This window comes from Rhincodon typus, chromosome 22, assembly GCF_021869965.1.
Source record: "Rhincodon typus isolate 14 chromosome 22, sRhiTyp1.1, whole genome shotgun sequence".
In the NCBI taxonomy this organism is placed as follows: Eukaryota; Metazoa; Chordata; class Chondrichthyes; order Orectolobiformes; family Rhincodontidae; genus Rhincodon; species Rhincodon typus.
In genome coordinates, this window is record NC_063353.1 from 3,311,572 (window position 1) to 3,328,878 (window position 17,307).

Below are 17,307 nucleotides of genomic sequence, written 5' to 3' on the forward strand. Positions count from 1 at the left end.
ACCCTTCATCAGAAAATGATGATGAAGGGAAGGGTCTAGGCCCGAAACGTCAGCCTTTCTGCTCCTATGATGCTGCTTAGCTTGCTGTGTTCATCCAGCTCTGCACCTTGTTGTCTCGAGTAGAATCCCAACCTGTTTAACCTTTGCTCATAAGACAATCCCTCCATACCAGGGATCATCCTCGTGTAACTTCTCTGAACTGCCTCCAATGAATCAAATCTTAAATAAGGGGACCAAAACTGTTCAAGGAACTCTAGATCTTGCAGTTTATTATTGGATATTTAGTGGTGTCGTAGTGGGTTAACATATCATAAATCTCAGGCTCATGCCTATAATTTCTAGGACTGAAAGCTCACATTCTGAATTAGGGGAGACTGCAAAAGTCTTGGGAGAATGGTGGAGCGGTTCACAGGAGGAGTTCATGCAGGTCATTTATAAAATCAGAACTGTAGTAGGGACAATGGTGAAACTGAGACATGAATGAAAGATATGTAATGGTAAGATTATCTGTTCATTTCTGTTTTTTAGTGAGGTTTCTTGTTCTCTTCAGTTCAGCATAAGGATGCATCGTAGTGATAGATTGTTGTTTGTTGCATAATTTTTTAATGAATAGATAAATTGTCAGCAGACCGTGTGAAAGTGGTGATGGAGCACATCTGGAAACTGCAGGAGTTCTGTAACAGCATGGTTAAATTATCTCTGGATGGATATGAATATGCCTACCTCAAGGCAATTGTCCTCTTTAGTCCAGGTGAGTAAAACTAGAGTTTATAAAAGCATTGTGACTAAATAACTAGCTTAAAAACTTGAATCTCGAGTTATAAATTTTTACAGCGCAGAAGACCTCTTATTCAACCCATTGCATCTGTGCTGACTCTCTGAAGAAGCTGTGCATTTAGTCTTATTTCCTTGCACTTTCTATGAACTTTGTTTGTTCCAATATTTTTCCACTTTGCTTTTGCTCTATCCTAAGAAAATTCTCCTAAAGTTTTCCTGTCTTTTTGGGAACAGTACTATTGGAGAAACGAAACCAAACTAAAATACAACTCTGTTCTATATAATTTAAAAGTAAATTAGGAAAAAAATTGCAATCAATGGTGAAGCAGCATTGAAGTTTAATATATATTTCCAAAATATGCAATTGTTTATTTCTCTTCGGAGTCTGTGATCTGACAGAAAATTACTTCAGTTCCATTCATTGAAAGAAGTTTCAATGATTTGCTGATCCATTGTACATTCTAATAAAGTCACCTGTACAAATAATTTTATAAGGGTTGGTTTTCCTAATTTATAACTATAGCTCGGATCTTCAAGCGCATGATGACTTTACCAGAATATCACCTTGAAAAGGTTGATGTGCTAATTTCAGTGTTTTTTGTGAACCACTTCATCACATTATCCCTTAATTATCCTTGTTCTTCATTGTCCGTAGCTATTTACAGGTGCCAGTTCCACCGCTATGCAGTTCTGAATCATTTATAGCAGGGATGCTCTATCTTTTTGCTTCTGAGGATCCTCCCTGTCTTATAAAAAAAAATTCAATGGTCTCCTGTAATACAAGTCATCTTATTTATATAAGAATTAAATCTATGAATGCATATTACTTTTTCACTTAACTTTGTTGTGGACTAGACCAAACCCCCTCAAAATATATCAAGGAAATAGCCTAGACCCTAGGCTAGTGCTTCCTTTCTGTAATATCAGAAAAAAAACACTGAGCTCACAGCTGTCTACCCAGACCTCTATGTCTGAAGCAGATGTTCCGGCACCACTGTGGCAATACGTCTCTGCAAGAGAAACAGCACAGAACAAATCTCTCTTAAAAGCATAGTACTGTTATAACTTGCTCAGCAGCAGAAATTTCACATTTGTCTTGATTATGGAGTTAGCTTAAACAGACACATGTATCATGAGTATTCATCCTTTGTTTTCATTGAGGTTGTTGATGAAAATTCAGTTTTACTTAAGCATGCTTCAAAACTTGCAGTACTGCAGAAGGAGCGGTCCTGTATTCAGTTACGCCATAGCTAACATAATCCTGCTTTGTTTTGTGTTTCCCACCAGATGTCACTGAATGGCAATCAGGAGCAGGAATCTTGGCTGAATTTATTTTACCCTCCTAACAAATACTGGAGGAACACTTATTGCCATTCAATTTAGTGAGATTAACTAACCTCTTTGTCAGTGAAGTGTGTCCTAGATGTAGTCCCTTCTGCAGAAATTAGATATATTCTACTTCATAGCTAAATGGATAACTGTACCTAGCCCTTGAAGCTTTCCCATCTATGGGTTTGCATAGATGTGTATGTGTAGCAACAGCCACACCTTAATAACTGCGTCAGTTCACAGGCCAAGAGAATAGCTACAAAAACAGAAGTTGCTGGAAAAGCTCAGCAGGCTTGGCAGCATCTGTGAAGAAAAATCAGAGTTAATGTTTTAGGTCCGGTGACCCTTCCTGCGAATCGGAACCTGTGAGAATAACTGACTGGCTAGTGTTCACGTGTGAAGGAGAACATTCATCTCAAACCATATCATCCCAAGTTCACAAAAAAGCTGCCTCAACAAATACTGCTGGTAAAATGGTGTTCCTTTACTGGTACTGGAAGCATTGCAGTAAAGCTGTGTGGACAGTTGTAAAGTTCATTAACATAGACACACAAGGTGCTGCAGGTCCTGTCATCTCGTTAAACTAACAGGAACGGATGTACAAGACCAAGAGAGTGAGGCTGGCCAGGTGCAGTTCATCTCCACTGGAATCACCTCTCATAAAACTGTTTCTTGTGTGGGCACCTGACTGACTCCTTCATACATACTGTAACATCCTGAAATGCTTTCCTTTTTTTAATCGCCCTTTAATAGTGCAGGATATTGTGAGCAAAATAGGAAGAGAAGAATCAAGAACTCAGCTTAAAATGTAACATTTGAGCCCGAAACCCCTCAAGTTGGATTGGAGCTATCATGATACAATACTGATTTTGCCACATTAAGCGAAACATTCCTAACAGAGGATGGCAGATAACAAAAGCTATTAGTAAATTGCACATTCCTTTGGATAAGGATGCCAAAGAGTGAAGCAGGAGGCAGGGATCAGCTTTACTATCCATTCTAACATTGCATAAAGTTTGAATACTTTCCCTAGAGGTGTAAACAATCACTTCATGACTTATAAACTAGTATACGAAAATCATCAGTGTACACACTCCAGCAATGACTATTTCTATGGACGTCAGTGAGAAAATCTGAGGATCTGGACCAAATTATTGCAAATACTCAATAAGAGGGCAAGCTAATTTGTGACAGAAAACTTCAATGCAATGCTAAGAGCTGACTATCCAGATCGAGATGGTGTGCTGCCAGCTAAAGTTGTGCAGAAATGGCAGGCTTCTCCTGAGCCTCTGCACTTGCTGGATTATGTCGATCACTAATACCATCTCTGGACAGAAGGTGAAATACAAAAACAGTTGGACATACCTAAGTTCTCAACACTGGCATCAAACCCAACAGAGCAAGGAGCAGAGTGCTGTACAAACCCCAGAATGATCTCGTCTAAGATGAAGCTGACCTTCACACTGAAATGAGACGACTGTACTGCAGACATAGACCTAAAACAAATCTAGGTGTGCGGAAACTGACATATGCAGAGTGCTGCAAAAATTTTGGCTCAACTGTAAGGACAAGCTGTCCTCCCAATTACACACAGGTGATGTTGACATGACCTGGTCAACTTTCACATCAACCATTCTGGAAGCTGCTGCCAATTTCCTGGGAACACAGTAAACCAACCACTGAGACTGGTTTAATGAAAACTGTTATCAAATTAAGGAACTGCTACAGGAAAAAAGTGCAGCATGTGCAATATGGCTGAGAAAGAAAGGTGCAAATACTGCTAAGAAATCACTTCAGAAGAGAAATGAGAACCTGCAATAGATGCTGTGTAACATGCAAGATGTGCCAAACCTGCTGGAAACTTCAACTTTACACTGAACAGCACAACTTGAGGAATTTCTATAAAACTTTGAAGACTGTGTGTTTGTGTGTGTGTGGTCCTCCCTTAGCTACACCTCCGATCTCAGTGTTGACAGAGAAATTCTCCTGACAGGACAATTAGCAAAGAACATTGGCCAAAGTAATTAAGGAGTCCCCTCATTACTATAAATGAGGCAGTTTTATAAAGACAAGCTTCCAGACTAGCTCAGATATGAAAATCTAGACATCAGAGCCTCTGTTGAGGAGGCTGGTAAGGCCATTGGATCCTGACTCTTGACACGCATTCATTTAAAAAAAATGCCTTGTTAAAAACAAGGTTTACAGGGGATACAACTAATCCAGTCTTTTCCCTCTTTTGGAAGAAACAGTGGATAAACCCCCAGGAAACAGTGAATATAGGATTGGGGAATAGAACAACGTTCATGTTTGTGAAATGAGGGCAATCAGAACAGCTTTGCTGAAGATCTTTCTGCTCATTGGAGAAAGATCACCATGTCTTCTTCCAAAAAAAAAATACCCCTCTTGCACTAAGGAGAGACAAGTCACTGAGTTATCGTTCAGTGACCTGTCAATCGGACTATTGATTTACAAATGCAAATCAATACCTTGTATTTACTCGTGGCAGAGTTCCACGGGCTAGTCTTGGGTCAGGAGATGAGATTGGGTTAAATTGCCTATTTTTATTTTTTTTCTTATTCTATTATTGTAACTGCCTGAAGGTTGAATGTAAAGTGCTTAGGCTGTGAATGAACAGTAAACCTGTGCATAATTTTCAGAATAATTAATTTGTTTTCCTTAGATCATCCAGGCCTAATTAATGCAGCGCAGATTGATAAATTTCAGGAGAAGGCATATATGGAACTTCAGGATTATGAAGCAAAAGCCTATCCAGATGATTCTTACAGGTGCGATTAAATAAATTTCTGCAATTTTCATCACAACACCTCTAATTGGGCACATTATAATGCTCAGAGTGAAACTCCTTTTCTGTGATGGGCCTGAGCTGGCATCCTGACACTTGGCTTGGGTCAAGTGCAGCAATGTTATTTGGTACACTGGGATAAAAATAGAGACCTATTTTGTCTATTGGGTGTATAAAATGCTTGCAATGAAAACCAATTCCTGAGTGCAAGTCTTGAATCTAATCTGTGCTGCCAAGCCAGTCCTCTCCGTTGTTTTTAGGCTATGCTTGAAATCAGCTTTGACTAATCCAAATAAGCAGACAGGATCTGAACCTGTTTCAGAACCTTTCTGTAATGTATGTGAAAGACCAATTGGTATGTGCATCCTCTAAGTTCTGACTAGTTTTAGACTTCTGTAGTGGCTCTTGAAGGATCCATGGGAGACTACCTTGGACACAATTCCGCCACCACACCTTAGATTTGATTTGGTACCTTGGGTGTAAACCATATATCCAGGTTTGCTGATGACATAAAGATTGGCAGCATAGTAAATAACATAAATAGATGCATAAAATTACAGAGACGTTGATGGTTTAAATGAGTAGACAAAGCTGTGGCAAATGGATTTCATTGGACCAAAATAGGATTGATCTGAGCATCTTTTTTAAATGCTGCAAACCGGAAATGTTGGAGGTCCAAAGAGATGTAGGGTTCTGTGTACACAAATTACTAAGAGGTGGTAATTGGGTTTAAAAAATCAAGGAGACTATTGGAGTATTAAGCCTTTATAACATGATGGCTAGAATACATATGGGGTGAAAGTTTACTTGTAGTGACACAACATTGGTTAGACAACATTGCATATTGTTCAGGACATTGCACCTTATGATATATTGGTTTGGACGTCACTATAGCATGTTTACCGGAATGTTACTAGAGCCCTGTGGGTTAAATTCTGGGGAGAGATTCTATACCTGGAAAGTAGAAGGTGATGAGTGATTTTGCATTATCTAGAATTATATATAATATGGAGCCCTGAAGCAGGCTTTTTGGTCTTGCTGCTCTGTGGTTGTTTTAATACGACGCACAAGCCAGCTCCCAACTCTTCTTCAGCACAGCCTTCTCTTTTGTTGTTGAGAAATTGTTGAGAGTGAGTGCTTTTAAGCCGTCTGTGTTGCGGGGTACAGGTGTACAGGGACTGTCCATCCATGGTGAAGATGAGGTGTCGGGGACTGGGGAATTGAAAGTCACCTCCACTTTTTCCAAAACTTTCAATTCCCCAGCCCCCGCCACCTCATCATCACCATGGACTGACAGTCTCTTTACACCTGTACCCACCCATGCGGATGGACTAAAAGCCCTTCACTTCTTCCTCTCCTGTAGTCCCACCAGTCCTCCTCCACTGACACGCTCATTCGCTTTGCAGAACTGGTTCTCACCCTCAACAGTTTTTCCTTTGATTCCTCCAACTTCCTACAAACCAAAGGGGTGGCTGTGAGTGCATGGGCCCAAGCTATGCCTGCCTGTTCATAGGATTCGTGGTACAGTCCCTCTTGTACAACTACACCAGCACCATTCTTCATCTCTTCTTCCGCTGTATTGATAACTGCATCGGTGCTGCCTTGTGCTCCCGCAAGGAGCTCGAACAGTTCATCAACTTCGCTGACCCTTTCCACCCCATCCTAAAATTCACCTGGTCCATTTCTGACACTTCACTCCACTCCCCTTCCTGGACCCCTCCATCTACATCTCCAGAGACCAACTCACCATTGACATCCATTTCAAACCCACTGACTCCCACAACTACCTCGACTACACCTCCTCTCACCCATCTTCCTGTAAAAATGGTATCCAATACTCTCAATTCCTCTGCCTCAGCTGCATCTGCTCACAGGATGAGGCGTTTTACTCCAGGACATTCCAGATATCCTTCTACTTTAGGGACCAGAATTTCCCTTCCTGTGTAATTATGGATGCCCTCAACCACATCTCCTCCACTTCCCACACTTCTGACGTCAACTCCCCATCCCCCCCAAAAAAAAACAGCAATAAGGATAGAGTCTCCTTAGTCCTCACGTACCACCCCACCAACCTCCGAATCTAATACATCATCCTCCAACATTTCTACCACCTACATTCAGACTCCACCACCAAAAAGATGTTCCTTCCCTGTCCCTGTCCACTTTCCGCAGGAACCGTTCATTCCGTAACTCCCTCGTCCGATCTACACTCCCCACCAACCCCTCTTCCACACCCGGTACCTTTCCTTGCAACTGCAAGAGTGCAACACCTGCCCCTACACCTCCCCTCTCCCTCCGTCCAAGGCCCAAACAATCCTTCCGGATCCAGCAGAGATTCACCAGCCCTTCATCCAACCTGATCTATTGTATCCGTTGCTCCTGATGTGCTCCCCTCTAAATTGGGGAGACCAAACGCAGACTCGGGGACCAGTTCGCGGAGCATCTGTGCTCTGCACGCACCTACCAACCCAACCTTCTAGTTGGCATCCATTTTAATTCTCTCTCCCACTCCCCGAGTGACTTGTCCATCCTTGGCCACCTCCACTGTCAGAGTGAGGCCAAATGTAAACTGGAGGAACAACACCTGATATCTTGCCTTGGGAATTTACAGCCCTGTGACCTTAATATTGACTTCAGTTTCAAAATCCCTCCACCCCTAGCCTTATTCCATGTCCAGGCCACTCCTCTCCTCTCCTCTCCTCTCCTCGCCTCGCCTCCTTGGCCTGACCTGACCTAACCTAACCTGCCCATCTTCCTACTCGCCTATCCGCTCCACCCTTCCCGCTGACCGATCACGATAACCCCCTACCTGCATCCACCTATGACCGTCCCACCTACCCTTCCCCCAGCCCTAACCTTCCCTCTATTTACTTCTGGGCCCCCCTCCCCAGTCCTGACAAAAGGTTCAGCCCGAAATGTTGACTTTCCTGCTCGGATGCTGCCTGGCTTGGTGCTCTTTTCCAGCTCCACATCTACTGACATGGGGAAATAACCCTAAAATCAGACCCAGGCTGTTTATGTGAGAAGATCTCTCACCAAATGCAGTAATTGCTAACTCAGTTGGTAATTTTAGATGGATATGGTGGGTAGAATTAGGGTCAGGGTGAGTGAATGGAGTACTTTCTGTTTTACTATAACATGATAGTTGCATTCCTGTGCAACATCGTGTTATAGAAAATCGCAGTATAGAAGTAACGGGGCCAATGGGAAAAGTGGGGTTAAGAACAGACCACCAAAAAAGTCACTCAAAATCGCTCAAAAGCCTAACACATGATAGCACTATTTAAATAAATGTTTAATTCATATCTAATAACGAAACAAAAGTAAATTTAACACTTTACCTTGGAAAAAATGTCAAGATGGCCTGATGGGGGAGGAGGTTGTACTGTACCTCTTTCAAAAAGCACTTCACAACAAAGCCAATGAAATGATCACATGATGTCAACGCGTACTCCTCCGTGCGCCAATGGAATCGTGGAAAACCCACACAAGTTCACATTTTAGAAATAGTGATCCCCTATTTGTCAATTGTGTTACAGCAAATTTGTGTTGACGAAACATGCGTTATAGCAGAACCGGCTGTAACAGGTTAACGAGTTATGTTGGTCACTCCTTGTCATGTGTTCTTCTGCACTGTACAGGTCTGGCGTGGCTGTCCAAATAACCAGTCATGATTGTTCCATAGATTGTAAGAGGTTATCATTGAATCAAAACAATGTAACTGTATTTCCCCCAATTACTGTCTCGCAAGCAGACAAAGTAAGCAATTAACTCCAGGAGATTCCTATTGATTTTTCCTGAACATCACAACATTTCTTGTTTTTTTTTTCACTCATTGCTTTTCTAACTTCCTTCATAAATTTTAATCCGATGATAACTGTAACTTATTCCTCTTTGTTCAAATACATTTGTGCAATAAAAGCTGTAAGAACATTACATTTTGTATTTTGTAGTGATTGACATGATTGCTTGCAACAGAAAATAAAGTCATCGAATTAAATTTTCAGGAAATAACATCTGTTAAAATGTAGTACCAGGATATCATTCATCTTTTAAATAAGATTTGTTATATTGGTGTCGCAGTTCCACAACATTGAAATTCAGAATTGCTGTGGGTTTTTGCTATTTGTGAAGTCTTGGCTGCCATTTTTACCCTAGATAAATATTCCAAAGTCTGTTCTGCAGAAGCTAGCATATTGTTGTGTAAAATGTCTTGGAACACAAAAGGTAAAGATTTCAACTAACATAATTATAATTTGTTGTATTTTTTCTGTCAGATTATCAAGACTACTTCTTAGATTGCCTGCACTACGACTCATGAGTTCTGCTATCACAGAAGAACTGTTCTTTGCTGGACTAATAGGAAATGTGCAGATTGACAGTATAATACCTTACATCTTGCGAATGGAAACTGCAGAGTACAACAGTCAAATCACAGGATCTGCAGTGTGACTTAACACCTACGAACAATCTCAACAACCTGCTGAAAACCTCTTGACCTTCACTTCAACAATGAGGGACAATTGCAGGTTGTTTATGTATAAAGAAATCACGGGGTAGTCTTTATAAAAGAAGAGAACGATAAAAAGCAATTCATGGAGAGTAGACTGTGAATATTTTTGATTGCTGAATTGTGCTTGATAGCAATTGTAATAAAAAAGAAAAGAGACCATGAATGATCCCTTCCTGTTTTTAAATTGTTAGTTTCTGCAGTTTGCAGAATGTGTGTACAGCATGGGTTGAAAAACGCCACGATCATATATTTGTGTTTACCCCAATTTTTAAAAAAAAAATTTATAGGACTGTATTTGACTAAGCGGTCATTTGAGAAATATGGGCTTATTTAATGTTTGAATAACATTGATAAAGCACTGATGTTGCATGTCTGAGACTGTTCCTATATATAGCATAGCATTTAGATGTGGATTCACACATTTTTGGGCAAATATTGGACAACTATGTGAATAGCTGACAAATTTGTCTTTATCAAATGACTAAGTAATTGTATCTGGTAGCTTAATTTTACTGATGTATCTCACATTCTGTTTTCTTTTTAATGAATAAGAATATAAGGGAAAGCAAGAGAGATAGCAAATTGTATTTGCAGTACTACTATGCCAAGCTAATGTTAGATTTTTGTCATCCTCTTCATTGTAGAATGACATGATAGCAAGTGCACTGAAGTCCATCTGATCTTCAGTGACCCCACAACCCAACTCAAGTGGTGAACATCCCCAAGGAAACAGTCTCGCGTTTATATTGAAAACACGCACAGAGGTGCTAATTAGAAGGATATGGATTTGACTCGAGGAATTGGATGCATTTAAAAAGCAGCTGTAAAAATAATTTACTGTAGCACTTTGAGAGCTGTCGAGAAAACAACAATGCAAAGTTTTATTCACATTGTACATCCCAGTTTCTTTTCCCCCACCCTAAGTCATTTGTTTTTCAACCATTTTCCAAATTAATCCACTAAATGCAAAGGAGAAATCTATGATTTAGCAAGTTTCAGACTAAGTCCATGAAAAAAATGGACTTCCCTTCCCCCTAAAAGAATGTCAATGGCAGATAAACTTTGATAAAATTTGAGTACATCTTTATATTTTCACATTTATGTTTGCTAGAAAATTGCGTTCTTGTGGATACAGGTCCTGGCAATCTTGGGCTGGACACATTTTCTTTGTGCTAATATTTCCTCAAATACAGTAACTGATTTCTCATTTATGTTCCAATAAAATCAAAATGGTTGATAGGTGTTTAGTCTGTACAGTTACAGGTTTAGCCAGTTTTTAGTGTTGCAGCAATGTTTTCTGCTGCACTATAGTGGAAACTTTACCTGCATCGAAATGTTTTATGGAATGCCATTCACAAATATATGTTTTCTGTATGAATTGTGGTTTACAATATTCAACTTTAGAATTTTACAAATGTCCTGTTAGATATTTGGAACTGAAAGGAATGCTAGTATGGAGGAACAAATGATACGTGGGCATGTTGTTTGTTGGCTTTCCTTTGCTACCGACTTTTTAGTTATGTTGAAGGAAGCCCTTTTCATTCAGCAGTCTTAACCTGCTGCAGATTTTCATCAACCAGAATCTGCATTTTTCTTTTGAAGGGGAGGGCAGGGTTCTTTTTGGCTTGTGTAGAGGGATGATGGGCTGGGGTGGGGGAACAATAATTGAAGCCGCGTAAAATGAAACTTCTGACTATTGCTAGCTTTCTCACCAGCTTTTGCAGGATAACTTAAGTTGACTATTTTGTATAAAAAAGAAAATATATAATTTAAAAAGCCTTTCTGTGTCTGATTCTTTAAGCTCCCCTCCCAACCCCCCACCTTGTTTAATACACAATCAGGCCTCTTCCATGTTTCCAAAAGCAAGTTTATTCCATTTCAAGGCATATTTGAAAACTACATATATCGCAAAAATCTCTATTAATGAAAGGTGTTCCTTCCATAGAGGTCTGACTAAGCACTTTGCCTGAGGAGGTGAACCACTGAAGCAAATGTTATTAATTTTAAATTGCACCGTTTGATTCATCAGGTAGCTAACTGATCAGAAAAGCTGAACGATTCCATTACTCAAACAGCTAGTAATGCAGGTAACAGAGAAAGGTTAAGACCTGATGCTAATTATAGCTGTTGCCATGACAATCATGAATCGTTTTTATATTCCTGTGTTAGCGGCCATAAAATTACGTCCTGTCGAAGCTGTGTATAACGTTGGTGTAACTTGTTATATATATATAGTACACATGAATTGAGGTGTAGCCTGAACCCTCTTAAAGATAGTGTGCTCTCCAGTTTGAAGTGCTTTGTATTCCATATCTATATGTCATACACTAGTGATAGCTCAATCTTTATACCGTCAATATCTACCCCAGCCCCTCCCCTCAACTGTGCTTTTTGTATAAATGCTCCTGTAAATGTCTTGAAATCAGACTACAAGTGTAAATTCTATTTTGACTGTATTTTTTTAAACAGATTGTAACTGATTTTATTAGGAAAGGAATCTGTGACGTTTTACCTGTTTGTATATAGCTACATGTTAGGATGATGGCAATAAGATTGAGTATTAAAGCAGCAGCAAAAAAGCGAGTTGTGTGTACTTGTGAATGATAAAAAAAACATAGTAAACTAAGACTGACATCTCTGTATTTTGTTACTGACATTTCTTAAAGCAACCTATAGCAATTGTACAAAAAGCAAAATATGGTGAATTTTGGGATCTGGCATTAAAAAGCTAAGCTTGCTGGGGTACTTGTCCATGTCGAGGCCGCACTTAAGGAAATGAAGCTGAGTGTCAATGCTTCTTTTCTCTGACCCTTCTGAAAGAACAATTTAATGCCTCATGGTGCAGCCTGTTGCACTGCTTGTAGTTGTAGTAAAACATCCCAAAGTGCTTTTCAGTAACAATATCAGACAAAATCTCATGAGCCACACAAAAAGAATTAGGACAGACCTTGGGCACAGATAGTGTTTTGAGATGTGTTTAAAGGAGAGATTTCAGGAGGGAATTGTCAAGTTGGGGAGTCCTACGTTCCATTAAAGCATCAGTGATCTGCTGTTTAATACTGAATCTATTCTTGTGGCCATACCTGGAGTACTGTGTACAGCTTTGGTTTCCCTATTTAAGAAAGAATTTAAATACATTAGAAGTGTTTCTGGGAAGGTTCATTTGACTGATTCCCGGGATGAGTGGCTTATCTTGAACAGGTTGACTGTGAAGCCATTTAAATTTGAAAGAATGAGAGATTATCTTATGGAAAGATAAGTTTCTGAAGAGATATCACAAATTGGATGTGAAATGTGAGGAGGTTAGAACTAGGTGGCACACTTTAAAAATAAAAGGTCTCCCATTTAAGATAGAGATGAAAATTTTTTTCTTCTCTCAGCAATGAGAATCTCAGGAGCTTCCTTCCCCAGAGGGCAGGCAGTAACTGAATATTTTTAAGTAGTGATCCCTGATTCACAAGGGAGTTGTTGTGTATCTGGAGTAGGCAGGAATGTAGAGTTGAGCTCGCAATCAGCACAGCCTGAATTTTTTTTTGAATGATGGAGGAGACTTGTGGGTTGAGTTTTTTCTTCTCTTTCATGGGATGTGGGCATTGCTGGCAAGACGAGTGTTTATTGCCCTTATAGTGAATGTTTTCTAGGTAAGAGTCAACATAGTGTAATCATAAGAAGTGACTGAAGAGGCATCTGGGAGAAATTGGCTCCAAAAATATGACAGAGAAGGGGATCTCGGTGGACCCGGTGGTAAAGTCTCTTACATTACTGTGTAGAGTTTCCCTCCCTCCCTCAAAACTAAAATAGAGAGAGTGAGGGTAGCTGTAAGAAAATGCGATTGTGGCTTAGAAACAGCAGAGCCTCAGCAGGTATGAGGTGATCCTGCTGTTAAGGTCAAAGTGCAGGCCCTGGTGAGCATTGGGCTCCCCTGTGGAGGGCAAGCATCATTAAAGCAAGGTAATTTCATTTATTTGAATCCAGTAGTTACTAGAAGGATAGTAATGGCAGTGGAGTGGTGGGGGTGGCATCTTAGAGGAAACAGCAGCAGCAGCGTGATTGCCTGTATTGTACAGCAGGGAGGGTCAAAGTGTTGGTGAGCAGTAGTGAGATAGGGAACTTTCTAGTCAGTGGCATAGCCGTTTCTGTGGCCACTAGCAAGACTCCAGAATGGTGTGTTACCTTTCTGGTGCCAGAGTTAAAGATGTCTCTGAGTGGACACAGGATATTCTGAAAAGGGAGAGTGAACAGCTAGAGGTCTTGGTCCATATTGGTTCTAATGACAGGCAGAAAGGGAGATGTGGTCCTGCAAAGGGAATTTAGGAAGTTAGGTAGAAAGTTTGAAAAGTAGGACATCTAGGGTTGTAATCGTGGGATTATTCCCTGTGCTGCATGTTGGTGAGGCCAGAAATGGGAAGACGTTATAGTTTAAAGCGTGGCTGTAGAGCTGGTATATGAGGGAGGTGGGGGGGTCTTCAGATATCTGCATCATTAGAATCTGTTCCACGGCAGGAGGAACCTGTACAAGAAGGACATGTTGCACCTAAACTTGGATGGACACTAATATTGTTGCAGGGAGGTTTGTTAGTGCTACCCCGGAGGATTTAAACTAGTTTGGCAGGAGATGGGAAACCGAGCAATGGGTCAGAATGTGGAGTGATTGAGGAGAAGGTAAAGGGTAAGTCAAGTAACTCTAAACCTGACCCTGCCAGCTCTTCTGATTAATGAACATGGCTAGACTGGCAGTCTGAACTGTGTTTATTTTAATGCAAAGAGTATATCAGGCAAGGCAGACGAGTTTAGAGCCTGTTTTAGTGCATTATAGCCATTACAGAAACCTGGTTGAGAAGGGCAGGATTGGCAGCTCAACATTCCAGGATTTAGATGTTTTTGGTCTGATGAAGAGGGTGGGAGAGTGCACTAAGAAAAGACAGTTTGGAGAGTTCATCCAGCAAAGCCATATGGGTAGAACTCAGTAATTATACCTTTCTTATTCCTACGATAGGGTCATAGTATAGGCGTGCCATTAACTAGGAGGAGATAGAGGAACAGGTATGAAAGCAGATCGTGGAAAGATGTGAGAACAGCAGTTGTAGTGGGTGATTTTAACTTCCCCAATATTGACTAGGACTCCCTTAGTGCTAAGGGCATAAATGAGGCAGCATTCGTTAGGTTAATCCGGAGGGTTTCATGAAATAATATGTAGATAGTCCAACTAGGGAAGTGGCCATACTAGATCTTGTAATGGGGAATGAACCTAGCTAGGTGATTGAAGTTTCAGTGGGGGACATGTTGGGAACAGTGATCATAATGCAGTAAGTTTCAAAATAGTTATGGAAAAGAATAAGAGGAGTAGGAAGGCTGACGTTTCGGGCCTAGACCCTTCAGAAATTTCTGAAGAAGGGTCTAGGCCCGAAACATCAGCCTTCCTGCTCCTCTGATGCTGTTTGGCCTGCTGTACAGCAGGGAGGGTCAACATCCAGCTCCACACCTTGTTATCTCAGATTCTCCAGCATCTGCAGTTCCTACTATCATGGAAAAGAATAAGACTGGTCCTTGGGGTAAAATGAAATTGGGAAATACTAATTACAACAGTATTAGGCTGGAACCGCAGAAATTAGGGCCTGATGGGATCTATCCAAGGATACTGAGGGAAGCAAGGGAGGAGATTGTTGGGAACTTGATAGAGATCTTTATATCCCCTTTAACCACAGGTGAGGACACAGAAGACTGGAGAATAGCCAGTGTTGTTCCTTTGTTTAAGAAGGGCAACAGGGATAATCTGGGAAATTATAGGCTGACGAGCCTTACATCAGTGGTAGGGAAATTATTGGATAAGATTCCTAAAGACTGGGTTTCACTCACATTTGGAAAATAATGGACTTAGTAGCGATAGTCACCATAGCTTTGTGCAATGGAGGTCTTGTCTCCGATTTGTTTGAGTTTTTTGAGGAAGTGACGAAGATAATTGATGAGCATAGGACAGTGGATGTTATCCCTCATGGTTGGCTGTCAAGAAGATTAAGTTGTATGGGATCTGTGATGCATTGGTAGATTGGGTACAGAATTGGTTTGGTCATAGAAGAAAGAGGGTAGTTGTGGAGGTATGTTTTTCTGACTGGAGGTTTGTTACCAGTGGTGTTCTGTAAGGATCAGTGCTGGAATCTCTGTTTGTAATAAATCTAAATAATTTGAATGAAAATGTAGGTGGGCTGATTAAATTTGCAAATGCAATGAAAGTTCGTGGAGTTGTGGATAGTGAGGAAGTAGGTCAAAGGATGCAGCAGGATATAGATAATTGAAGTACATAAAATTATGGGAGGCATGGATAGGGTATCCACCCTATCCATGAGTCAGAGTCTATTTCTCAGGATGGAGGTGTCAAATATTTGGGGCATAGATTTAAGGTGAGAAGAGGAAAATTTAAAGGAGATGCGCAAGGCGAGTTTTTTTTAATGTGCAGTAGGTGCCTGGAATTTGTGAGCGTGCTAACAGGGGAGGTGGTAGAAGCAGATATGATAGCAATGTCTAAGAGGCTTTTGGACAGACACATGAACAGGCAGGAAATAGAGGGAGACTACACCTGCAGGCAGATGGGATTAGTTTAGAATGCCATCATGGTTGGCACAGACACGGTGGGCCCAAGGATCTTTCCTGTTCTGGAGTGTTTTGTGTTCACATTACTGCGGATCTGGTGTTGCATGGAGGAGAGACCATGTAACAATGGCGGGTTGCATTCCCTAAAACATGTTCCTTACGGCAACTAGCCATGGTTTCTGGACTATCAGATTTTATGAACCGAATTTAAATTCTACCAGCCGCTATGGTGAGATTTGAACCCGTTTCCCCCATGATGCTTTCATCTCCCCATTGGCTACAGGACATCCAATTTGTATACCTTGTAAATCCCCTGTGACATTGCCTGTAGTAAGCTGAAGGTTGTGCTATGTTATATTTGAGCTGTTCGGATCCATTCATATTTTTTCAAAAAAATTGGACATTCGTGAATACATACAGCAAGTTCCAGGCTATAGATAGGCTTGGGACATCTAACATTTGCACCATACATAATAACAGGCAATACCCATCTCCAGCAAAGAGTCTAACCACTTGATTTCTAATGGCATTCCCTTTGTTGAATCACTCATCCCGGGTTTTGTCATGGTCCAGAAACTGGACTAGACCAGCTATGACATACTGTAGCTACAAGACCAGATCAAAAGCTACGTATTCTCTGGTGAGCTACTTGCCTCTTGACTTCCTAAAGCATCTTTGCACAAGAACTAATCATATTAGATGATTATAGCCACAAAGACATTCAGACTACTATCAAAGCAGTCCACTTGATTATCAGTCCATCCGTTATCAGTGCACTGTGTCTGCAGTGTGTGCTATATGCAATCTGTACTACATTGTAACTTCAACAAACATTCTGGAACTTGCAATCCCCACTACCTACATAAATGAGGACAGGAAACGTGTAGAGACATTATCAACCTGGAACTTCCCCCTCCAAGTATCGCACCATCTTAACTTGGAACTATATCATTAAATGTTGTTTTAAAAAAAAGGCATGATGTTGAAGCTGTTGCGTTGTACTCATCAGGATAAGGAGACAAGAAACCAGACTTGGTGGGGGGAAAAGATCACCAGTTTATACGCATTAGAAGAGGGTGCTGATTGGCCCATTGTTAGCATAAGGTTGCAGCAAAAATAGTTAACTGTTCTCTACCCAGGCAGGTAGATTTTGATTGGTCAGTGGCAATTGGCAGAGCTAGTAGGAACTGCAAATGCTGGAGAATCCGAGACAACAAGGTGCAGAGATGGATGAACACAGCAGGCCAAACAGCATCATAGGAGCAGGAAGGCTGACGTTTTGGGCCTAGACCCTTCA

General features: G+C 40.8%; 1 protein-coding gene across 13 annotated transcripts in view; it reads left to right on the plus strand.

Annotated features, from left to right (window-relative positions):
* Positions 1-12,005, plus strand: part of LOC109927292 (nuclear receptor subfamily 2, group C, member 1) — a 54,443-nt gene extending 42,438 nt beyond the window's left edge. For 10 of the 13 annotated variants that reach the window (XM_048610031.1, XM_048610036.1, XM_048610040.1 and 7 more), the window contains 3 exons: positions 614-751; positions 4,787-4,892; positions 9,187-12,005. In XM_048610031.1, coding sequence (XP_048465988.1) covers positions 614-751; positions 4,787-4,892; positions 9,187-9,361 — 419 coding nt within the window. In that variant the 3' untranslated portion in view covers positions 9,362-12,005. The remainder of the gene's footprint in view (positions 1-613; positions 752-4,786; positions 4,893-9,186) is intronic. The other 3 variants (XM_048610029.1, XM_048610030.1, XM_048610039.1) reach the window with 1 other exon arrangement.
* The last annotated feature ends 5,302 nt before the right edge of the window (positions 12,006-17,307 follow it).